General features: G+C 46.1%; 1 protein-coding gene across 1 annotated transcript in view; it reads left to right on the top strand.

Annotated features, from left to right (window-relative positions):
• Positions 1-25,383, top strand: part of PRKDC (protein kinase, DNA-activated, catalytic subunit) — a 1,165,045-nt gene that overhangs the window by 301,326 nt on the left and 838,336 nt on the right. Inside the window, exons 24-26 of the mRNA XM_082258689.1 lie at positions 1,952-2,115; positions 4,057-4,209; positions 9,151-9,258. Coding sequence (XP_082114815.1) covers positions 1,952-2,115; positions 4,057-4,209; positions 9,151-9,258 — 425 coding nt within the window. The remainder of the gene's footprint in view (positions 1-1,951; positions 2,116-4,056; positions 4,210-9,150; positions 9,259-25,383) is intronic.

The following is a 25,383-nucleotide window of genomic DNA, read 5'->3' as shown; positions in this document are numbered from 1 at the left end:
GTCTTACGTCTGGGCCACTTTTTGCGATTCGGCACTGTGCGACTTTAACTGACAATTGCGCGGTCATGCGACGCCGTACCCAAACGAAATTTACGTTCTTTTTTCCCACAAACAGAGCTTTCTTTTAGAGGTATTTGATCACCTGTGCAATTTTTACTTTTTGCGCTATAAACAAAAAAATAGCGTAAATTTTGAAAAAATAACAATATTTTTCACATTTTTTTACATGAAATTCCCCCCCAAAAAATGTAAAAATCAAAATTTTTTTACATTTTTGGCCAATTTGTTTTCTGCTACCTATGTTTGGTAAAAAAAAATTCATTTAGCGTATTTTGATTGGTTTGCGCAAAAGTTATTGCGTTTACTAACTAAGGGAAAGATTTCTGTCATTTTTGGTGTTTTTTAACGAGTAATGGCGGCGATCTGCCATTTTTTCTTTTGCGGGACTGCGACATTGCGGCGGACAGATCGGACCCTTGACTGACATTTTTGACACTTTTGGGGGTACCAGTGACATTACTACAGTAATCAGTGCTATAAATATGCACTGTTATTGTAAAAATGACACTGGTAGGGAAGGGGTTAATTTTTATTGGTGATCAAGGGGTTAATGTATGCCTGGTGCTTACTGACGTGTGTGGGGGGAGGGGACTATGTGATACAAGGACAGATCGCAGGTTCAGCTATGCTGAACCCTGCAATCTGACCCTGCCTGTCACTTAGGAGATCCGCCCGCTTGTGTTTACACAAGCAGGCAGATCTCCACACTCGATTCCCCGATTGATCAGTGAAGAGCAGCGGTGATCGCCGCCGCTCCTCCCCTGGCCCGACTCCCGCTGTGACTGAATACAGCGGGAGCGAGTCTCTGGCGGCGCGCGTGTGCTCCGCCGAGAGAGGGCAATGTCTGGTGACGTAGGTCTACGTCGCCAGACGTTATCGAGCCACTTTGCCGCAGTAGAGCTCTAGTGAGCAGCGGCAAAGTGGTTAAACTAAATTGATGTGCTGGTTATGCAGTGGGGGTTTATGCCAAGATGGACAGCCCCATCGACGTGTGTATTCAAATTTTACTGTCTAGCCTACTCCTGATGGGAGGAGTATAAACCCACTCTTGTCGATGGACATCAGAGGAACGGATTTTGCGGTAAGTTTTTACAAAAATCTATTTTTTTTTTTATAATTTTTTCTATTTTCGCATTTTAGGTGGATTTGTCAATATAAAAATGATTTCTGCAAGAGTGCCTTTTTATTCAGGATTTTCCTGACGTTTAAGAATGTTTTCCCATATTGAAAGAACCTGGTCAATGATTAATGACCATGCATGCTTTTTCTTGAAAGCTTAAAGTATAAATAGAAACAACTTTTTTTTTTTTTTTTTTTTTTTTTTTTAGTTGTGGCTAGAGTGCAGATTGATTCGAACCCCTGTCAGTATTTATTGCTGTCTGTACCTCCGTTAAGGAGATTCACCCTAATTGTCCTGTTTACCTTTATCATCAAAAGAGAAAGCATAAGAAAATCCCAAAATTTTAGTTGTCCCCAGAAAATTAGTAGAGGGGAAAACTTGCAATGGAGACACTAGTTCTGGGGACCTAGGGGTCCCTAAGGAATTCCCTTAATTTGCAGGGATTTCCTCTCACTTCCTGTTTAGCTATGGGACAGGAAGTTAAGGGAAATATCCCCAATAGGAAAGAGATAAAGAGATGGCAAAAAAAAAATCCAACAAGAGTTATAACCCTTTCTTGCTCTATCTAAAATAAAAAAAAAGTTTTACCTATAGTTCTACTTTATTAGTATATTGAGTTTTTCCATGTCCTTTGATATTTACAAGGTAAGTGAGTTATTTTTAATTATTATTGGTATTTGATAGCTATTCTTTCTCCATAAACTTCTTAGAATGTGTTTTTGTCTGTTTGCCCTTTTAAAAGTTTTTTATATTTTATTCCTCCATTTAAAGCTGCATCAACTGAGGAAATGATAAGAAATCATGTGTCATGGGACACGGAGAAGAGGCTAAGTTTTCCTGTGCCTTTTGCTGATATGAAACCTGTGATCTACCTGGACACGTTTCTGCCACGGGTTACGGAGCTGGCACTCTCTGCTGGTGACAGACAGACAAAGGTGCTGATGGCTTTATATAAATTTTTAGTTTCACTCATTTAACAAGTTAACTGATTAGCCTAGAGCCTTAATGTCATTAAATGAAATAACTACTCAATTTTATATGGAAAGTGCAAAATTTGTTCTGAACAGAATAAATCTTATTTATAGCAGTCTATGGTTTATTAGTTTGCCAAGAACTTACAATGAAGTAGACACGTGACTTGTATAATAACAGTCTTTTTTCGGTACATTTGATTCTTCTTTATAAGTGCTCAAGTTGTTAGTATGGCTTTGAATATATTTTTTAACTTAAAGAAGCTTTGTCAAAAACCAACACCTTTGTGAGCCAGTTGTAATGGAAGCAGTCTTTTATTATGGTTCTACCAGCTTTTTCCATAGCAGTGAACATACTAAGGTTTACTCTTGACAGAGCTATCATTTGCAGCAATATTTTAATAGATGCGTCTGCCAGTTAAAAAAAAAAGGGCAAAAAAAACCCAAAAAACACGTGCAGTACATGCACATTTCCATCTATTTTATCCCTTTAAAGGTCTTCTAAGTAATGAAAAATACCCATTTATTTGCTAGAAATGTTCTCGGCTCCTATATTCACGTTGGGCGCTGACAAAACACCGCACGCTTGTGGATGAAGTGTTGTCAGCCCTGACCAGTTGTATTTGGCTAAACTACTGAATCTCTCCCACTATCTTAACCTCCCTGGCGTGATGATTATTTCAGATTTTAGGTGCTGAAAGTGGTGCCATTATTTTGCATGTAATTCTTAAGGGCGAGCAGCCCAAACCAACATATATGTATGTGTATATACTATATATATATATATATATATATATATATATATATATATATATATATATAGTACAGTAAAACTGCAGGCAAGGGCACTGGGGAGCAAACTAAGGTAAATGTATTATATTTAGTAATGTAATCCAATAGGATTACAGTATATCAGTGTGTTTGTGTGTTTTACTTTTTGAATTTGCCGTCAGTTCCACCACCCTGCGACACGACGCTCGCAGGGAACGGGAGTTGGGTCACAGACCATCATGCGCAAGATCCGGCCTCCGTATACTGCCGGAACACATTGCAGGATCCCGGGGACAAGATAAGTTACCTCTTCCAGGATCCAGCGATTTCTCCCTGGCGGTACCCCGAGTGTGGCTCGGGGGTTACCGCTAATGGCACTGAAATTCCACCCCGAGCCACACTCGGGAATACCGCCAAGGAGGTTAAACTCCATAAAATAGGAACTCATTATTCTGTACTCTAAGATAAGACCTGAGAGTGCTGATCATACTCCCTAAGATGACACGGAAAGTATACACAGGAGCCGCGACAACTTTGAATTTCTTATGTGATCTACGGGTATTTTTTCACACTTATCAAAAAGATAAGAACTTTAGCAAATTGTCTCTGAACAAACTATTTTAGCTATGTTCTCTGACTGAAGCATCTGCCTTCATTATCACCATCTGAGCAATCTCTGTGTTCTAAGTAAAGGAGTGTAATATATATATATATATATATATATATATATATATCCCTTTACCTGTGAGGTCATAGAATTTACTTTAGTAAAAAAGAAACCTTTATTTCAGGAAATGCCTCTACATTTCTAGCTCTGTGCAGCTTCCGCTTTGGAAAAGCATTGGGCCAGTCATACAGTGAAGTTTCTGGTGGAGTTATGTATGCAGTAACAGAGCATCCTCAGTTTTTTTATATGGAAAGGAATCCATTTTTTTTTTTTTTTTGCAATTTTAGCATCTACAGTTTAAAATGCAAATGTTATTACTTTTATCTCACAAAATAGCATGTGGAGAAATTACCTATGCTTTATTTTCTTTAAAGAAAGTGGAGTTTCCCTTTAGGGTTTTGGGTATTCTTAAATATTAGACATTTGAGTCACATAAAGAATAATTCCAATTGTTTTGTTCCTTCTAGGTTGCCGCCTGTGAACTTTTGCATAGCATGGTTACTTTTATGTTGGGAAAAGCATCTCAAATACCTGATTCAAAAGAAGGGCCTCCCCCAATGTACAGATTGTACAAGCGCACATTTCCTGTACTTCTCCGTCTGGCATGTGATGTTGATCAGGTATACAGGACAGAACTGAATGCTTCTACCACTAAAATGTTTCACAATAGGGTCAATTCGCTAAGCTTTGCTGCATACGGTAAGGGTATCCTGTTACTCCAATTCATAAAAATGGTGGCGGTAACCAATGCGGTACCAAAAGAGGGACCTATTCAAACCTTCAGAAAGGGGCATTCCACCCACGAGAGCCTTATTCAACCCACAGAAGTCTCACAGAAAGGGGCCTAATTCCACTCACAGAACACCAATAGAAAGGGGTACTCTTCCACCCAAAGAAAGGGGTGCAACACTACCCTAGAGGAGGGGTCTAATTCCATCCACAGAGGACCCAAAGAAAGTTGACACTATTCTTCCAGCATTGAACATACAAAAATGCTAATTAAATGCAAACATCAACTAAAATTTACCATCAAGAACTTTTTTAAAAAAAAAAGTTTTTTTTTTTCAAAGTAAACAATTACTCTAGCTAGAAGTGATCTCTTGAAGTGACCACTGTAATACTTTTGGTTATATACATTTACAACAAGTTTACCTTGGAAAGGAACATGAAAACTAAAAAAAATGTTTAAAAAAAAATTATGAAAAAAAAATATAGTCAAGTTTTCTTTAGTTTCCCCAATCCAAACATATGCAGCAGCACAGAATTGGGCCAAAAACATAGACAAGAGCACTTTTAACAGCCCTAGCAGGCCATACATTTACAAAAAACACCTAATTTTTATGAATGCATGACGTGATGGATTTAGTAAAGGAGCGCAACAGAGCTCTACGGTCTACAGGAGCGTGAGACCGTAGAGTTCCGGTGAGGTGGAGCGCAGAGCGTGAGCGGCGTCCCATCCACCAGACCAGCTGTATGCATTGTACTTCTAAGCCTTGGAATACTGCTATGATGTAAGTGCAATCTATCTTATTAAAACCCAGTATATGACGGTAATGCACTATTGGAGTTTCCTTTATCTTTTTTGCACTATGATGCCCGGAGATCCGGAGCTTTGTAAAGGCATTGGGGCTAAAAATCCTTTGATGTGATGACAGCGATGAGGACAATCTTGAGCCAGTGTGGAGATAAATGCCGGTTTTGACCCCCTGTAATTTAAGGGGTCATCGTATTCTGGTAAGGAGTATATTATCTGACCACTGAGTGGAGGTGTTTTGGTGGAGGTTTCCCATCAAGTCCAAGATTGCTGAAGGCACAGTTTGCACAGAGCACTTTAAGGACTTTTTAGTTTACCATTTATGCAATTATTTATTTGTAAATTTATTGTATTTGCATATTGCAAGATTGTGACCAATCACTTATGCACTTATGCACTATAGCACTTTTTAAATGAGAATTGATTGCTGAGCGCAATACTCACCTTTGTTATCAAAGATATTTTTAGGCACCAGAGTTCCACATGGAAAAGACAGCTTGGATTACCAAGCATCAGGACACCATTGAGAAGGTAGTTCAAATTCCAATGCCTCCAGATTACTGTAAAAATGTTAGATTACAAAAATTGTTTTTTTTTCAAAAGAAAAATAACAAACATGTTAAAACATAAAATGGTATAAGGAAAAACTACCTTAAACAATCCTTAACCATTGACACGTGCAATTATTTACCGCATGGGAAAATGCAGTAGTTACCGAACAATCGTAAAAATAACGCATTCGTTATTTAATGCTAAATTTTTAGCGAATTGAACTTTCACAACTGATTTACCGCATTCGTAATTGTACCACATTTTATTTGCTGTTCTTTAACTCTTAGTGATGTGACCCAGTAGTTTCCAAAGCCAACTTTTCTCATTTTGTAATAAAAGAGTTATGTTTCAGAGCCATAAAAGAGTCCATATATAGACCATTAATTAGCTCCAGTGGTTTTCGAAGATCGAATTCCGGTCCTGGTCAGGGGACAGGTTCTTCCAGTCAAATCTTCACCTGTCTCCGGAGCGTTTGAAGGATCTGTGGGATGCTGTGGGAGATCTCCTGGCTCAAGGGGTGATTGTGCGGGTTCCCCACAAGGAATGCTCTCAAGGTTTCTATTCAAACCTTTTCACTGTGCCCAGAAAGGAGGGCAAAGTGCGTCCAATCCTGGACCTCAAGGCTCTCAACCGCTTTTTGCGGGCGCAGAAGTTTGGAATTGAGTCCATTCGGTCGGTGGTGGCATCTTTGAATCAGGGGGATTTTATGGCTTCCACCGATCTCAAATATGCGTATCTCCACGTCCCCATATTCAAGGGACAACAGTGATTCCTCTGCTTTGCGGTGGAAAAGGAGCACTTTCTATTTTTGGCATTACCCTTTGGTCTAGCCTCGGCTCCCAGTGTTTTTACCAAGGTCCTAGCCCCTGTGCTGGCCTTATTGCGTCGACGAGGTATCTCGATTGTGGGGTATCTGGACGATCTCCTGTTGCGAGCAGTTTCCCATTCTGATCTGCTGGACAACATCTCCATCACTATTCGGACCCTTCAGGAATTTGGGTGAACAATCAATGTCGCCAAATCTGCCCTGACTCCGTCTGTGCGGGTCACCTATCTGGGGCTAATCCTCGACTCTGCTCTGGCGAGGTTCTTCCTTCCCTTGGACAAGCTTCATAAGTTGCAAGGGGTGGTCATTTTGCTGATATAGGCCGATCAACCCTCCTTGCGGGCTTGCATGAGGGCCCTGGGTCTGATGGTCTCAATCTTCGAAGCGGTCCCGTTTGCTCAGTCTCACACAAGACCGCTGCAGAAAGAGATTCTGTCAAAATGGAACAGAGATCCTCGGTCATTGGACCAGAAGATTCGGTTGAGCCATCTCACGAAGTTGGCTCTCTCATGGTGGCTCCAATCGTCTGTCCTATGCCAGGGCAAGTCCTTCTTGCTAGTGTTTTGGATGGTGGTCACCACGGATGCCAGCCTGTCATGCTGGGTTGGAGTGCTGGGGAAACTCTGTGCCCAGGGAACTTGGATGAAAGAATAGTCTTCCTTGCGGATCAATATCCTGGAGCTGAGAGCGATCAAGCTCTGCCTGCTTCACTGGACAAGTCGGATACGCGGCTGTCCGTTTCGGGTCCTGTTAGACAATGCCACAGCTGTGGCTTACATCAATCATCAAGGGGGCACCAAGAGTGCACTGGGTGCCAAGGTGGTGGCCAAGATTCTGGTATGGGTGGAAAACAATGTTCCGGCTCTTTCCGCAGTCCACATCCCGGGTGTGGAGTATTGGCAAGCAGATTACCTGAGTTGTCAGGTGTTGGATCAGGGGGAGTGGTCCCTGCATCCGGGGGTGTTTCATCTCCTGTGTGCCTGGTGGGGGACTCCAGAGCCGGAGGTGGATCTGTTTGCACCTCACCTCAACAGGAAAGTTGAGAGATTTGTGGCCAGGTCTCGGGATCTGCTAGCCGACGGCACAGATGCTTTGGTGGCTCCTTGGGGTCGGTATCGCCTGTTATATGCCTTCGCTCCGCTCGTTCTCGAGGTTTCTTCGCCGGCTGGCAATGGAAGGCATTCTGGTCATTCTGGTGGCTCCAGATTGGCCTCAGCGGTCTTGATATGCAGAACTGGTCTAACTTTGCGGGAAGATCTTCTGTCTCAAGGACCGATCTTCCATCCTGCTTTAACGGCTTGGCTGTTGAAAGCAAGGTGTTGAGGGATAGAGATCTCTCTGATTCGGTGATTCCTACCCTTATGAAGGCCAGGAAATCGACCTCCAGGAAGATCTATCATCGTACGTGGAAATCGTACATTTCAAGGTGTGAATCGTTGCAGCTGCACCCTTGCTCTTTTTCGTTAGGGTTCTGGCCTTTTTGCAAAATGGGCTTGAGCAGCGCTAGCCGTTGGGGACTATCAAGGGCCCGGTGTCGGCCTTGGCTATTTACTTCCAATGTCTGTTGGCTACTCATAGTTTGATTTGCACCTTCATTCAGAGGGGGAATCCTCTGACCCCTCCGAGGAGATGCCCCATTGCCTCCGTGGGATCTTAATCTGGTTTTGTCTGTTCTTCAAAAGCCTCCTTTTGAGAATATTGGGGAGATTTCTCTGCTTTCTTTGTCACAGAAGGTTGCCTTCCTAGTGGCTATCACTTCTGCCCACGGAGTCTGAGTTGCCGGCGTCCTGTCGTTCTCCTTATTTGGTGGTCCACAGGGATAAAGTGGTCCTCCGACCTAATCCGTCTTTTCTTCCTAAGGTGGTGTTGTATTTTCACCTTAATGAAGAAATTGTGTTGCCTTCCTTATGTCCTAAGCCCAAACATCACAAAGAAGTTGCCTTGCCCTCTCTGGATTTGGTTCGGGCAGTAAGAGTTTATCTGACGGTTACTGTGTCCTTCAGGAAGTCAGACTCTCGCTCTGTCCTTTCCGGATGGTCCTCGCAAATGTTTGGCTGCGTCCGCTGTGTCCATTTCGAGATGGATCAGGCAGACGGTGGTTCAGGCTTATTCAATCAAGGGTCAGGTTCCTCCTTTCCCTGTGAAGGCGCATTCTACTAGAGCGCTGAGTGCCTCTTGGGCTTTTCGCCATTAGGCCTCTGTTGTACAAGTTTGTAAGGCAGCGACTTGGTTGCCTGTGCATACCTTTACCAAATTTTACATGGTGGATTTGTTGGCATCTTCGGATGCCTCTATTGGCCGCAAGGTTTTGCAGGCTGCGGTTTCATAAGAGGATGTTTGTACTTCTCTTTGGGGGTCTTTTTTCTGGGTGAGCTCCTGTTGTTTGGTTGAGCTCCATGTTGCCCGGTGGGCAAAGTTTAGCTTTTTGGAGTTGACGTTACTATCTGGTTGCGTTTTTCCCACCCCTCATACCTACACTGCCGACGGACATCAGAGAAAAAGATTTTACGGTAAGATCTTGCAAAAAATCGTATTGTCTTTAACGTCTTAATTATAGTTTTGTTTTTTAAAACAATAAAAAATAAAAAAAAGAAAACTTTGCTTACTTTGTTAAATGTTACGCTGAACATGCTCTATATTTTTGCCTAGGTAACAAGACAGCTATATGAGCCACTTGTTATGGGTCTCATTCATTGGTTCACTAACAACAAAAAATTTGAGAGCAATGACACGGTGGCTTTACTGGAAGCTATTTTGGTATGTGTATACTAAATTACATAATTCGTAAATTTTTGCTTTTTTGAATACTATAATGTATTTTTAAATGACTTTCACATTTGTCAATTCATGCCTTTTTTATATCAATTATCAGTGATGAGCAATTTGGATCTCTTGAATATCAGCTCAGGGATTTGTGCAGTCTACAAAAAAATATGCTATTTATGCATCAGGCCTGAGATTTTGAACTGCTTAATTCCCAAAAAAATCAGACAGATGAGCATGCAGATGTTTAGGTGAAAGAGAAATGAGCAGTTCATTTGGACTGTGCATGTATATATGTGTGCTTGTGTATACTATATGTATGTATAATATATTTCTCTTACGTCCTCTGACAGTCGCTGCCCCTCATATAGTCTTCACCAATGGGTATTGACCAGAGTTGTATAAAGTACTCGAAACCCATACTTGAGTAAAAGTTCAAGTGCTCGATCAAAAAGTGACTTGAGTAGAAGTGGAAGTGCTCGATCAAAAAGTGACTTGAGTAGAAGTACTAAAGTATTCAACATTTTTTGTACTTAAGTATTGCAAGTAGTTTTTTTTTTAAATTTTGCTACTCAAGTACTGAAAGTAAAAGTACCAGTAGTTTTGAAAAAAAATTGCTACTCAAGTACTGAAAGTAAAAGTACAAGTACTGTGTTATGTAGTTATTAAAGAAAGAAGTCAAAAGTTTGAACATCATATTGTTTTTTATTATTTCAAATGCAGCTTTTATTTATACATACAGTAGCATTTATTTTTGTATGCGCTGATAATACACGTTTTGAGCTTCATGAAACCTGCCATCTACTGTTCTGGCAGTGGTAATTTTTATAATAGTAACGAGTAACTATGCAGCACAAAAAAAAAATATCGGAGTAGAAGTATTGAAATCATCGAAAAAATGTAGTGAAGTAAAAGTGGAAGTAGGAGAAAAAAAATTCTACTCTAGGAAAGTACAGATACCGCTTTTCGGTACTTAAGTACAGTAGTGAAGTAGTTCTACTTAGTTACTATACATCTCTGGTATTGACCTCTTATCCACAGGAGTAAGCTAGGCAGAAGGTTTTGTTAAAAACACAATACTTTGCATAGACACACCTACAGGGGGCTGTCCCTCTGGTCCAATACCCCCGGCTAGCGTCATTCCCAATTCAGTTTGTCTTTTGCCTAGATAGGAATAGGCAGGCTTCCCTGTGCTGGGGCTACAGTCTCAGCCTTTTCTCTTTTTTCTTACTTTTTATTTTCTGCTAAGTGTGTTTTTCTTTGCACTAGTAGCTTTTTATTTGTTCCTGCGCTTAGTTAGTCAGACTTCAGAAGACTACAGCGTTGCGGAGCGGGGAATCGGACTGGTTGTCCTGGTGTCCCAGGACAGAGAACCTTATGGAATCCCAGCCTGCCATCGAGCATTTAGCAGGCTATGCGTACGCCCAAGCCTCGCAAACTACCTGTCCTCAGGGACAAAGCCCGCGAAGTGGCCACTTCGCTAGGATGTCTCTACTCCGGTACGCCGTGTGTAGCTAGCGTCTTGTTCCGCTGACGGTACCCCCACCCGGGGTGGGAGGCTCCCCTTCTCACGGCGGCACCCACGCTATCGCTGGTCGGTGAGTACCATGTTCCCCTCTGACTGTGGCATTGTCTGTCGGGGGGTGTCTGTGGGGCCTCTGTGCTGGGAATGGCAGTCTCTTTTGGTGTCTGTGTTGTTCCCTCATGTCTGTCGGTGTACCTCCCGTGTGTCCCTCCCGGACCCTGTGGGGGCGCTGTAGCGGTTATGCCGCGCTGGGGGGGGGGGGGGTTGCGGGGGTCCCTCTCCCCTGTGGGTGTTTGGACTACTTTGGGGTGGCAGACGTGTGTGTGGGTCCCGCTGCGGGTGAAAAACCGCGGGGCTGCCATTTTTAGTGTGGGCAGCTTGCTTGGCTTCATGTATGGGCAATATCACTCCTCCATGTAGCAAAATCGTGCCCTTTTTGTGCGCCAACTTTGTTGTGGCAAGGTCCTTTCTCACATGTGCTCGGCGGCCATTTTCCTGAGCCTCCCCATAGACTTTCATTGGCAACCAATTTTCCTTAATGTAGTCCTCGAGCAGAGTGACATCACTTCCTCTCCTCAGACTCTCTGATCGATCCTGCAGCATGGGTAACTGTATGCACATACTTCTGGGGTTTTTTAAGCTTCTTCTGGGTACTTTTCATGCTGGCTACTTTTTTCCTGCAGTTTTTCAAACTTGTGCTATTTCTTCCACTATTGCGGTAGCGGTGCGATCCGCGGCTGTCACGATTTAAAGGGCCAGCGCCCTAGAAGTTTTAAGTGTGTTCTTAATGGATTTCCAGGACAGCAAATTCCCCCCAGCTTTGGTGGAGGGTTCAGGTACTCCTGAATCCTCTGTGCCCAGCTCCCTTACTGCTGCCCTTGCGATTTTCGCTGGTGGATCTGCTGATGTCTGAGCGCAACTTATAGAAGAAGACCCAGGCCTTCACCTTCCTCTGATTCAGATTCTGTCATGGTTGTCAGGGACAGTGTACCAACTGAGGGGTCTCAATCCTCTCAGTTGGAGGGGGAGGGGGAAGTGGAGGAGGAGGAAGTTTTCCCCCGCCAGGACGGCCAGTGATCGTGCTGCTATGGCTGCACTCATAGTTCTGTAAAAGAACCGCTGCATTTGGAGGATGAGCCCCACCAGCAGGGTAAGCGGTCGTCTTTTGGGACCTGCAGACCCCAGAAATCGGTTCAGGTTTTTCCCTGTCACGCTGAATTTCATGAAATGGTAAACGAACAGTGACGCAATCTGAAGCGCAACTTTGTGGTACCTAAGCGGTTTCCGTACCGTTGTCCCTTTTCGTCTCCAATGGATTCGCACTGGATTGTGGCCCCTAAGGTGGACCACACAAGGCCACTCTGATGCCCATGGAGGCTTGTCTGGTGCTTAGAGACCCAGCGGATAGGCGGGTAGAATCTCTTGCCCGCCACTCCTATGTGGGGGCAGGCTCCTTGATGTAGCCCGTGTTCGCCTCAGTAATGGTCTCTCAGGCTGTGTTGGAGTGGACTAAGGTGCTGAGACGCACGCTTGTGGCTGATTCCGCCCCTCCTGCTACTTTGGAGATGGTGGACCTAATTGTTCAGGCAGTTTTATGCCTGTGTGATGAGGCCCCTTTAGTCTTGCGCTTATCTGCTGTCGCAGTGATAATCCGTCGCCTTGTGTGGCTGTAGAGCTGGTCGGCCGACCAGGCTTCCGGGAAGACGGTGTCTAACATCCCTTATGCAGGGAATCGCCTTTTTGGCTCCCTGGACGAGTTGGTGAAGGGGGTCACTGGGGGTAAAAGCACTCTGTTGCCCCATGTGTCCAAGGGTAAATTTTTCCCCTGGTAAGCGGGACCCTTCCTTTAAACCTAACCAGGGGTCTTTTCGTGCCTTTTAAGGCACATGACAAGGGCGAATCCTTCAAGGCCTATGGTGGACGGAAGAAGCCTTGGGCGGGCAAATCTATAGCCGCCCACTCTTGCACGACAGCCCCGTCCGCCATTCTGGACAGCTGGGTTCAGGAACTCATTCGGTCGGGGTTCAAGATCGAATTTCGATCGCGCCCAGCAGACAGATTCTTTCCCTCAAATCTTCATTGACCCCAGATCATTTCCAAGATCTCCAACGGGCGGCTCAGGTTCTCCTCGCCCAGGGGGTGATCGTCCCGGTGTCACATCGGAACAGGTTTTCGGGGCTTTTTTCTCGAATCTGTTCACAGTGCCCTGAAAGGAGGGCAAGGTGTGTCCGCTTCTGGACCTAAAGTTTCTAAACCGCTTTGTGCGGGTTCAAGAATTCCGATGGAATCCCTCTGATCAGTTGTGGCCTCTCTGAGCCCGGGAGATTCCTTGCTTTATCGACTTCAAGGCTGTGTTTCTACACATCCTTGTATTCGAGGGTCATCAGAGGTACCTCCAATTCGCAATCGCGGAGGAGCGCTATCAGTTCGTGGCGTTACCTTTTGGTCTCGCTTCGGCTCCAAGGGTGTTTACCAAAGTAGAAAGAAATGTGCAGCGCTGATATTGATGAATATGTATAAACAAATAATACATAAAGGTCCAAACATAAAATGTCCATCAAAGAAATCCCAAGTGAGTAATTGTGATGAAATAAGTCCAACAAAGGATAATGTGATCTTAATGTGCAGCAAATCCCAACACCAATGAAGATAAGTGGATTGCGCTCACCAGATGGATGGGACCCAGATACCATATAGCATAAGGGTCATACAGCCTTAAGCCTGTATGACCCTTATGCTATATGGTATCTGGGTCCCATCCATCTGGTGAGCGCAATCCACTTATCTTCATTGGTGTTGGGATTTGCTGCACATTAAGATCACATTATCCTTTGTTGCACTTATTTCATCACAATTACTCACTTGGGATTTCTTTGATGGACATTTTATGTTTGGACCTTTATGTATTATTTATTTATACATATTCATCAATATCGGCGCTGCACATTTCTTTATATTTTTGTATTATTGGTCACTTTTGTCTAGTGATTGGTGCTAGCTGCTTTTTCACTCATTAGGTAGCGTAGTATTTTCTTGCTCCCCCATTTAGTGTTTACCAAAGCTTTGGCTCCTGTTCTGGCCCGGTTGGGGGCGCGGGGGATCGCTATCCTTGGATATCTGGATGACCTCCTGTTAAGGTCGAGTTCCAGTTCAACTCTGTTGCGCGATCTGTCAACCACGGTTCAGACGCTCCAGGAGTTCGGGTGGGCCATCAACTTTCAGAAGTCGACATTGCTCCTTTCTGTTCGTCTCCCTTATCTGGGAATGGTCCTGGACTCCGCCCATGCGAGAGTTTTCCTGCCGGAGGACATACTCCGACTCTGTGGTCCCTCTGGGACAACGAATCCTCCTCACTCAGGACCCGCATGCGTTCCCTAGGATTGATGGTGTCAGCCTTCGAGGCGGCCCCATTTGCACAGTTCCACACACGATCTCTGCAAGCGGAGATCCTAGCCAGGTGGGACAGGCATCCTCAGTCCTTGGAAAGGAGGATATCTTTGAGTCACTGGGTCAGAGCGGACCTTCTGTGGTGGCTCAATTCTCAGGCTCTGACAGAAGGGAAATCCTTCCGGCCGTTGTTTTGAAAGGTGCTCACCACGGTCGCCAGCCTGTCGGGCTGGGGTGGCGTTCTGGGCAAATTGTCTGCCCAGGGCACTTGGTTGGAGGAGGAATCCTCCCTACCGATACATGCCTGGGAACTGAGAAAGATCAGACTCTGTTCGCTCCGTTGGAGGGATCGTCTTCAGGGCCACCCTGGGCGGGTGCAGGCGGACTACACCACTGCGGTGGCTTACATCAATCACCAAAGGTGCACCAGGAGTGCCCGGGCCGCCAAGGAAGTGGCCGAGATTTTGCCTTGGGCCGAGACGCAGGTCTCGGCGCCTTCGGCAGTTCACATTCCGGGTATGGAACACTGGCAGGCCCACTATCTAGACCCCAGACCAGGGAGAATGGTCCCTATACCCGGAGGTGTTTTCAGATACTGTGTGCGCGATGGCGCGCCTCCTCTAAACAACTAGGTGGGAAAGCTAGTGGCAAGAACACGCGATCCTCTGGCAGCCGCCTCGGACACGCTGGTGGTGCCTTGGATTCAGTATCGCCTGATTTATGCCTTCCCCCCGATCCAGTTGTTGTCACGGTTCCTTCGCAGGTAGGTCTCGGAAACGAGGTTGGTGGTCCTGGGGGCCTGGACTGGCCGCGCCGGTCTTGATACGCAGACGTCATGCAAATGGTCGTCGAGCCTCCCTGGCGGCTCCCTTTACGAGACGATCTGTTGTCTCAGGGGCTGTTCTTCCATCCTGCTTTACAGTCGCTGGCCTTGACGGCGTGACTGTTAAAAGCCAGATCTTGAGAGATCGGGGTCTCTCGTTGGAGGTCGCTCCTACCTTGCTTAGAGCTAGGGAGGCTTCGTCCGGTAAGATTTATTATCGTACCTGGAAGGCTTGCTTCACCTGGTGCAAATCGCGGGGTTTCCATCCTCATTATGTTTCGGTGGCAAGGGTGTTTGCATTCCTGCAATCCGGTGTGGACCTACGTCTTGCACTGCCCACTGTTGAGGGTCAGTTATCTGCGCTGGCCATTCTTTCCAGCGCCCTTTGACGTCATATTCTTTGATCCGCACCTTTATTCAAGGGGTGCGTCATTTGGCCCCCTCGGTGGGCACCCTTAACCCCTTGGGACTTCAATTTGGTACTGTCATTTTGCAACGTCCTCCCTTTGAGAACATCCGGGAGATTCCTCTGCTTGCACTGTCACGGAAAGTTGCCTTTCTGGTGGCAATCGCATCTGCTTGCAGTGTGTCGGAGTTGGCGGTCCTATCTTGCCGCTCCCCCTACCTGGTGGTTCAAAGGGATAAGGTGGTCTTGCGACCTCATCAATGCTTCTTTCTGAAGGTGGTGTCTGATGTCCATCTCCATGAGGACATTGTTTTGCTTTCGCTGTGTGCGAATCCTACGCATCCTACGGAGTTTTGCCTTGCATTCCTTGGATGTTGTCAGGGCGATCAGGGTTACCTGTTGTCTACTGAATCCTTCAGAAGGTCAGATTCTCTTTTTTGTTCTTCCTGAGGGTCTCGGAAGGGTATGGCTGCGTCTGCGGCAACCGTTCCGGTCTGGTTCAGACGGACGATTGTACAGGTTTATTCGCCTAGGGATCGGGTTCCGCCCTTCCCTGTCACGGCACACTCTTTACAGAGTTTACTAACTTGATGTTTCGGCATCGGCAGATGCCTCCTTTGGCCGCAAAGTTCTGTGTGCGGCAGTACTTTGGGGGAGACATGGCGTTTTTAGCCTGTCCCCTCCTGTGGGGTTTTTTTTTTTTTCCCCCTTGGTTATTTTACCTTTCTGGGTTTGTTCGCTCCTGTTAAGCTTTCCTGTTACCCATTGGGTTACATTTCTGGTTCAGATAAGGTTCCTTTATCTGACCTTGGATGCTCATGTCTACACTGCTTTAGGACATCCCATTGGTGAAGACTATATGAGGGGCGGCGACTGTCAGAGGACGTAAGAGAAAACTGAATTTTTGTAAAATCTTACCGTAAAATTCCTTTCTCGGAGTCCTCTGACAGTCGCCGCCCCCGCCCCTCTTTTGGGGTTCATGGGCTATCTACTGCTTGCTACCAAACTGAATTGGGAATGAGGCTAGCCGGGGGTATTGGACCAGAGGGACAGCCCCCTGTAGGTGTGTCTATGCAAAGTTTTGGGTTTTTAACAAAATCTTTTGCCTAGCTTACTCCTGTGGATAAGAGGTCAATACCCATTGGTGAAGACTATATGAGGGGCGGCGACTGTCAGAGGACTCAGAGAAAGGAACTTTACGGTAAGGTTTTACAAAAATTCTGTTTTTTTTCTCTAGTGGCTGGATGCATGTCAAACATTTGATTCAGCATATCTACAGAATCATTGTTGATAATAAATCAGTGAGCCACATAGCTGGTAAAGCTAGCAATTCATGTGCCAATTTCTCTTGTTCAGCCCTGCTTATTGAATGAGAGAAATCACTCAGTCCCCCCATCCATTCTAAACCCTGTAAATGGAGGAATCTCCCTATCTGACTAGGGTACTCTGATAACCACTGCCCCTGTGGCTGTCCGAATACCTGAATAGTGACTGTATCTGATTGGTTGCAGTTACTTTTGGGCAGAGAATTTTTTGCCTGGCTCCTTTAATTTTCAAATCGAAGTTTGTCAAGCCAGTTGGTGCCGACAGGGTTACTCACACCTCAAATTTTTGCCATTTCAGCGGGAAACGGATATTCAAGTTGTGTATGTCTAGCATTAGTCCAACAGACATCCACAACCAAGAAATGTCACTGTTCAATGCGGAGATGCATTACTTGTACATAGATTTTTTTATATTTATTTATTTATTTTAATTTTTTTTACATATACACACACTGGTTTTGTGTTAAGGGGAAACCTCAACATGAACATTAAGAGCCCATTCACACTAGCACGACTTGTAAGGCGACTTGTGTAGCCCCAGGTCGCTTGAAGTAACAAAAGCAATGTTAATCAATCAGTGCCGTCTTAATTGGCACTACTGAAGTCGCTCCGACTTCATAAAAGGGTCCTGTACTACTTTGAGGCGACCTGTGATCCGACTGTCCCATATACTTCAATGGGAGTCGCCTCCTTATCTTAATTGAAGCGACTTGTTATCAGACTTTCCAGGAAGAAGAAAGAGATTAGCCAGGCATTCCCCACAGACAAAGTCGCCTGTCTTTTCAAAGTAGTGCACAAGTCTCTTCCAAGTCTCTTCCAAGTCTCTTCCAAGTCTCTTCCAAGTCTCTTCCAAGTCTCTTCCAAGTCTCTTCCAAGTCTCTTCCAAGTCTCTTCCAAGTCTCTTCCAAGTCTCTTCCAAGTCTCTTCCAAGTCTCTTCCAAGTCTCTTCCAAGTCTCTTCCAAGTCTCTAAACAAGTCTCTTCCAAGTCTCTAAACAAGTCTCTTCAAGTCATGGGGCGACTTTCTGGTCGTGGTAGTGTGAACCGGCTCTTAAGCAGGACTTCACACTCTAAAATAACATGAACTTTTTTAATCCTTATGCTAATGATGTTAGTATATACTGTAAACAGGAAGAAATATTGTATTTACTTGTTTTAAATGTTTTTTCCCCAAAGTCATCCTCCAGGACGGCCACATGAGAGATAGGTTCTGCCCTTCTGCAGGAAACCCAAGCACATACATGTTTAAAAAGGCTGCCCACAGGCTGCCCCTCAGTTCTTGTGTTTTCTGTGTCCTGCAAACACCGGCACAGAGGAGGATACTCCAGTTTGTTTTTTCTCTTTCCCTGTTTGGGAAAGGCGTCCCTGAACACCCCTTCTCTCCCACCTGTGTAAAGCAGGCTAGGTAGTCTGTCACAGGATGCTTACTGGGGAGGAAGGGGATAGTAAGGGGGAAGTAAACAAACATATGGTTCTCTCCTTCACTTCCCCGTCACCTCACTGAACTTCACTTTGGAGAACTATTTTTTCACCTCCCCCCACTGTAGGTGCTTAGAGGGTCAGGTGAAGGGCCAGGAGACTCTCACCACGGTGCCGACCAGGAGACCCTGGTTTGTGTCACCGTCTGTCCACACAGGCTCCCGCAGATGCTTCATGAGATCCTGTCTGCCATCCCACAGGTTACAATGACCTCTCTCCCTATGCTGCACATTGTGGGCAATATGACCGCCATGGTGGAAATGACTGTCGCAGCTGAGTTCCACCAGGCAGGAGTTTGGAGTGAAGACCACTGATAGGGGCAGAGTTTGAGGAGGGCAGGGCACAGGACGGGACGGCCCTCTCATAGATTTTTTTTTTTTATACACGCTGGCAGGCAGGGTGTATGGCAGTACAACAAGCTCCCTTTCCTCCAGGCAGTCCTAATGGCGGTGGACTAAAGTGTCATAACAGATGCTGTGGAGCCCGGCCCCAGCCTCTACTGGTAAGTCAGGAGGAGGAAAGAAAGGGGGAAATAATGCAAGGGCATAATTTAAACCCCTTTTATTGGTATGGCAGCTGCTTGCATACTGATGGTCACTTATCCCCAGGTGGGGAGAGGAGTCTTACAGCCTGGATAGACATCTGGGGGCCCCCTCTGATGATCCTCGCCTCCCTCCAAACCCCTGCCAGCAGTAGAGACATATGAGGGGGGTTTTATTTAGGAAGCTGTCAAATGTAATAGGGCTCCCTATGAATTTGCTCTTCTCTTCCACAGCCCAAAACCTAGGAGTCTTCTGAGGTAACAGACAAGAGAAAAAAGAAGACATTTTTTCGCACCTGCGAAGTCAAAATCCCCTCTGACAAGCTTTTATGCCACAGGTGTCTGAAAAAAATAGTCAATGAAGAGACACTACCTCTGGCCAAAGACTTTCTCGACTTCAAGTGGGAGAGGACATCTACTCTAAAATCATTATAGTGGGCAATCAAAGAGATGAAAGGGGGAGAGCTGCCACCTACGACAGGCCAAAACCCCAAGAACACTCCTTACAGAGACAAACCTTGGAAAACTCCTATGATTCTCCAGACGAATGTGGAGACCTTGAATCCCGAGGTGGAGGAAGAGGGAGAACTCCTATTTCAGGACAGTCAGGTCTTGGTCAGAAGATGAGCCAAGCTCGTGTGAATCACAAAAGATAGCAAAACACCTCTTTCCAGCTGACAAGACAGAAGAACTAGTAAAGGCCATTTATGTCACGGAGGAAATTCAGTAGGGCTTACCCATGGATACGGCGTAAAATCGGTTACATAGGGGATTAAATAAAACTAAGCACAGAACATTTCCTGTCCATCAATATATTCTAAATAAAGAATGGAAAAACACAGAAAATAAACTCTTTTCTCTATCGCCCATTGACAGACGCAGCCTCCATTTTCATTAGCTAAATGGGGTTATGCGCCTCCCTTCAGGAGTAGTCTAGGCAGGAAAAATTTGAATCTACACGCTCACAGGGAAGTCCCCAAAGGCATACCCCCACACACCCTCTGCTCAGCAAACCAGTTTGTTTCTGCTTAGAGAAGGAGTAGGACCTAGGTTTCCTGCTGGAACTTCGGTCTCAGTTTTTTTATTCTTTTCAGAATATTTTGTTTTATCTCTCTTTTTTCACTTTGCTAGCTAGTGTTAAGGGGGATCCTCCTGCTGATCTGCAAGCAATGCCGGCTGGGGCTTTGCACTGGATAATCTAGATCCTTATGGTTCCCCCAGCCTGGCCTACGAGTGTGAGCAGGTTATAGTCCCGCACTAGACCCCGCCACGACTATGCCCCTTTCCAGATGGGGACAAGCCTGCGAGCGGATGCCTCGCTGGGACGCGACAACCTGTAACGCCCTGAGTCGCAGCATACCCCTCGGCTGGCGCACCCTCACTTCGGGTGGGAGGTGGTCTGCCTGGAGCGGAGCTCAACCGGTTCATTGTATGGTGAGTAAATGTGACTCCCCTTGCCCCTGGTGGCTCGGGGGGGGGGGGGGGATGTGGGCCCTGTCCTGGGGATAATAGGACCTATGCCTCCTAAAAGATCCCCCTGGCCTGTCAGGTACCCGGCCTTGTGCCCTGTTTGTGGCGAAGTACCTTGTTGCTTGCTGGGTCTTGTTGTAGATCCTTGAGGCCTTCATTTTGCCACCCGTGCCGTTCCTTCAGAGCCCTGTGCCGTGAACGTCGGCTCCACCGTGCATGCGCGGGAGTGATGTAATCACGCCTCCGGCCAATCAGATGTCCGGAGGACGCGAACCAGGAAGCAGGACGGCCGAACATGTCGGCAGTCCTGTCGCTGTTCGGGCGGCACTGCGGGGGCTTCGTTCTAAGGTAAGTATTTCATAATGAGCTAGTATGCGATGCATACTAGCTCATTATGCCTTTGTCTTACAGGTGTTTTTTTTCTCAGTTTTTTTTGTCCAGAGTTTACTTCCTCTTTAAAGTGACAGTACTCCATTTGTCTGTAACTTTGAATATGGTGTCCCAGGCTGTAATTTCAACCTCAGACCCGGACAGCCTGGATCGCAGTCGCTGGCCGTGATTTCAGCAGCTCGGGAAAACCTGGCAACAAAAGTCTATTTTGTCATAAAAAAAGTTAATAGCCCTCACCCGTTTCAGTTGTGGGGGGGACATCTGTGCTTCTTTCGTGAACTCTGGACTTCCTTTGCAAGACAAATGGGTTCGCGAACTGATTTGTTCCGGGTACAAAATCTAAATTTTGGTCCCGGCCGGGGGACAGGTTTTCGTCTGTCAATTCAGGGGGATTTTTTGTCCTCCATCGATTTCAAGGATGTGTATCTCCACGTCCCCATATTCAAGGGACGTCAGCGGTTCCTCCACTTTGCGGTGGCTGAGGAGCATTTTCAATTTGTGGCGTTAACCTTTGGTCTCGCCTTCGCTCCCAGAGTTTTTACCAAGGTCCAGACCCCTGTGCTGGCCTTATTACGTTGGAGAGGAATCTCAATTTTGGGATATCTGGACGATCTCCTGTTGCAAGCAGACTCTCATTCGGATCTGTTGGACAACATCTCTGTTACAGTTCAGACCCTTCAAGAATTCGGGCGGACGATCAATTTCAGGAAATATGCTCTGACATCATCCGTACGGGTCACCTATCTGGGGCTGATTCTCAACTCCGCTCTAGCGAGTGTCTTTCTCCCCTTGGAAAAGCTTCAGAAGTTGCAAAGGGCAATCAGATTGCTGATGGAAACTGATCTGTCCTCCCTGCTGGCCTGCATGAGGGCCCTGGGTCTGATGTGTGTCGACCTTCGAAGCGGTCACGTTTGCTCAGTCTCATTCCAGGTCTTTGCAGAAAGAGATTCTGGCAAAATGGAACAGGGACCCTCGGTTTTTGGACCAGAAAATTTGTTTGTCCTCTCACAAAGTCGACCCTATCTTGGTGGATCCAGTCTCCTGCTCGGTGTCAGGCCAAGTCCTTCCTGCCGATGTTCTGGACGGTAGTCTCCACGGATACCAGCCTGTCCGGCTGCGGTGGTATGCTGGGGAAGCTCTCTGCCCAGAGGACTTGGGCGTCAGAGTCTTCTTTGCCGATCAACAATCTGGAGCTCAGAGCGATCAAGCTCTGCCTGTTCCACTGGACGAGCTGGCTACGCGGCTCCCTGATTCAGATACAGTCGGACAATGCCACAGCTGTGGCCTACATCAATCATCAAGAGGGCACCAAGAGTGCCCTGGCGGCCAAGGAGGTGGCCGAGATTATGGTTTGGGCGGAAGCCATCATTCCAGCTCTTTCTGCGGTCCACATCCCAGGTGTGGAGAATTGGCAAGCGAATTACCTAAGTCGTCAGGTGTTGGATCAAGGGGAATGGTCCCTTCATCTGGAGGTGTTTCACCTCCTGTGTGTGCGGCGGGGGACTCCAGAGGTGGATCTGTTTGCATCTCGCCTCAACAGAAATGTCCAGAGGTTGTGGCTAGGTCTCAGGATCCTCTGGCCGATGCCACAGACGCTCTAGTGGCTCCTTGGAGCCATTATCGGCTGATTTACTAATTCCCCCTGCTCGTACTTCTACCAAGGTTTCTTCGCCGGGTGGCAGTAGAATGTATTCCGGTCTTTCTGGTGGCACCAGATGGGCCCGGCAGGGTCTTGGTATGCAGACCTGGTGAAAATGGTCATAGATCCTCCATGGAGACTTCCTCTGTGGGAAGTCTTGCTGTCTCAAGGACTGATCTTCCATCCTGCTTTACGGTCACTGGCTTTACCGGCCTTGCTGTTGAAAGCAAGGTATTGAGGGATAGAGGCCTCTCTGTCTTGGTAATTCCTACTCTTTTGAAGGCCAGGACATTGACGAAAAGGGAGATCTATCATCGTACGTGGAAATTGTACATTTCATGGTGTGAATTGCTGCAGCTGCACTCTCGCTTGTTTTCTATAGCTAGGGTTTTGGCCTTTCTACAAAAAGGGGTTAAGCTTGGCTTTTGGCACTATCAAGGGCCGGGTGTCAGCCTTGGCTATTTATTTCAAACATCCGTTGGCTACTAATGGCTTGAGTCACCCTTTTTTTCATGTGGTGCATCATCTGGCTCCTCTGAGGAGGTCCCCGTTGCATCCGTGGGATCGCAATCTGGTTTTATCTGTTCTTCCAAATCCTCCCTTTGAACATATTAGGGAAATTTCTCTGCTTTGTTTGTCGCGGAAGGTTGTTTTCCTAGTGGCTATTACTTCTACTTGCAGAGTATCTGAGTTTGCTGTGCTGTCCTGTCGTTCACCTTATTTGGTGGTTCACAAGGATGAAGTGGTTCTCCGCCCTAATCCGTCTTTTCTCCCTAAGGTGGTGTCGGATTTTCATCTTAATGAAGACATCGTGTTGCCTTCCTTATGTCCTAAGCATAAGCATCCCAAAGAATTTGCTGTGCACTCTTTGGATGTGGTTCGGGCAATAAGAGTTTATCTGACAGTTACTGAGTCCTTTAGAAAATTGGACTCTCTATTTTTCTTACGGACGGTCTTCGCAAACGTTTGGCTGCGCCTGCTGCAACCATTTTGAGATGGATCAGGCAGCAACAAGAGGTCCAGATCAAATGCCCAAAATTGGAGGCCTCGCGGGCCAATGTCTCCAGAAAATCGGACTAATCCTTTGAGGATTTGGGCCTCCTGAAGGAACAAATGAACAGGAAAATAAACTTAACACTGCGCTGAGCCTAGGAAGCAGGAGCAGCATGGTTCCAGACCAACATTGCCAACACCTGCATTGCCAGAAATGTATCCTTTTGGCTAGAACAATTCTGAATGCACCTGCAAAAGATACCAGGTACAGAGGATGCGTTAAACTCGATTGTTATAGTAAAAAAGGGGTAGCGTACATAGCAGACGCTTCAGCAGTAAGGATCTTGGCACGCATGATGGGGCTTGTCACGCAGCCAGAAGGGCCCTTTAGCTAAAGACATGGGAAGGTGATTATGCTTTCAAAAACAAATTATGCAACATTCCTTTCAATGGCAACCTGTTCTTTGGGCCGGAACTGGAGAATGTCTTGGAAAGATCAGGGGACAAGACCAAAGGGTTCCCATTGAAAAAAGCCATGAGCAAAAACAAAAAAGTTTTTACATCAGAATAGATGAGAAACGCAATCAGAAAATGAAAAATCGCATTCTCAGTGCAAGTGGATGTTCAACAAAAACAAAGGTGAAACTAATGTGCTTTTCCCCAGCAGCTGAACCACAAATCCCAATGACGCCAACTAGAAGGTGCGACGAAGACTTCAACATTTCTTTCCACGATGGCAGAGATTCTGTGCAAACCAGTTCATTATCTACGAGACCTCCAAACACATTCCTACAACCAAGCTCTCGGGATTTCCTCAAAAAAGGATGGCCATGTTGGAGGCCATCACCGGACTACTAGATGAAAAAGTCATAAGGCTTGTACATCCTTCGCAGAGGGCGTCGGGGGTTTACTCCCACGTCTTCCTGAGAAGCTGTAGAAAATATTGATTAATCCTAAATCTGAAAGTCCTAAACATTGCTATTATTTACAGAAAATTACAAATGCAAACCATATTCTCATTAAGATCACTTTTACAAGACTCTGCCTTCCTAGCGATACTGGAACTGATGGATGCATATCTGCATGTTCCGATTCATCCGAACCACCAGAAATATTTTAGATTTGTCTTCTAGGAGGACGACACAATTTGACATTTTTAATATCAGGCTCTGCCCTTCGTCATAACATCAGCACCATGTGTATTCAACAAGATAGTAGCAGAAATCATGCAGGAGCTCAGATTGAAGGGGGTTCAGAATCATACCTTATCTGGAAAATTTTCTGATTTATGGTCAAACAAGGGAGGAGGTATTGACAAACCTTCAAACTGCCGAGTAAATCCTTACCTCGTTGTGGTGGAAACTCAATTTGGAACAATCCATCAGAGTCCCCTCTCAAAGAGCTACCTTTTTATATTACATCATCGACACGACCATTTAGAGGGTCATCCTACCAAAAGACAAGATCAGCAAACTGATCAATGCTACAGACCTGATCTATACCACACAGGAGTAATATGTCACTTTTGGGTTTTAGGTCTGCGTCCATACCGGTGGTGCAGTGGGCCCAACTACTCCAGTTTCATCTGTTAAGCATTTGGGATGGCCAAACAGTCACTAAAAGGGGGTAATCACCATTTCCCAGACAGTCAAAAAGTCCTTAAGATGGTGGACGAGGAAGAACAGGCTATCAGAGGGCAGACTCTGGTCCCCACCCACCCAAACTCGCATCAACACAGTTGCATGTACTACTGGATAGGGAGCTCATATAGGCCGACATGTCAGGCAAGGAGTCAAGGAAGCAGACTTCATCTAAGGCTTTATCCAATCTAAGGCTGCATTCACATGTCAGCGTTTGGATCGCGGGCAGAACCGCCGCGGTTCCGCCCGCGATCCGGAGATTATTGCAAATTGCGGGACGCCTAGCGTTGCCCGTTGATTTGCAATAGCCCCCCAAACGCCGAGCGATGTTGCCGCGATTTCCGCCTGCCGAATCGCGGCAACATCGCGCAAACAAAATCGCGGGACGCAATACGCTCCAAAGAAGCTCTTGTACTTCTTTGGAGCGTATTGCGTCCCGCGATTTTGTTTGCGCGATGTTGCCGCGATTCGGCAGGCGGAAATCGCGGCAACATCGCTCGGC

Source organism: Pelophylax lessonae, assembly GCF_965119305.1.
Source record: "Pelophylax lessonae genome assembly, chromosome: 5".
In the NCBI taxonomy this organism is placed as follows: Eukaryota; Metazoa; Chordata; class Amphibia; order Anura; family Ranidae; genus Pelophylax; species Pelophylax lessonae.
The sequence above is the reverse complement of the archived record's forward strand: the minus strand, read 5'-3'. Positions and strand labels throughout refer to the sequence as shown.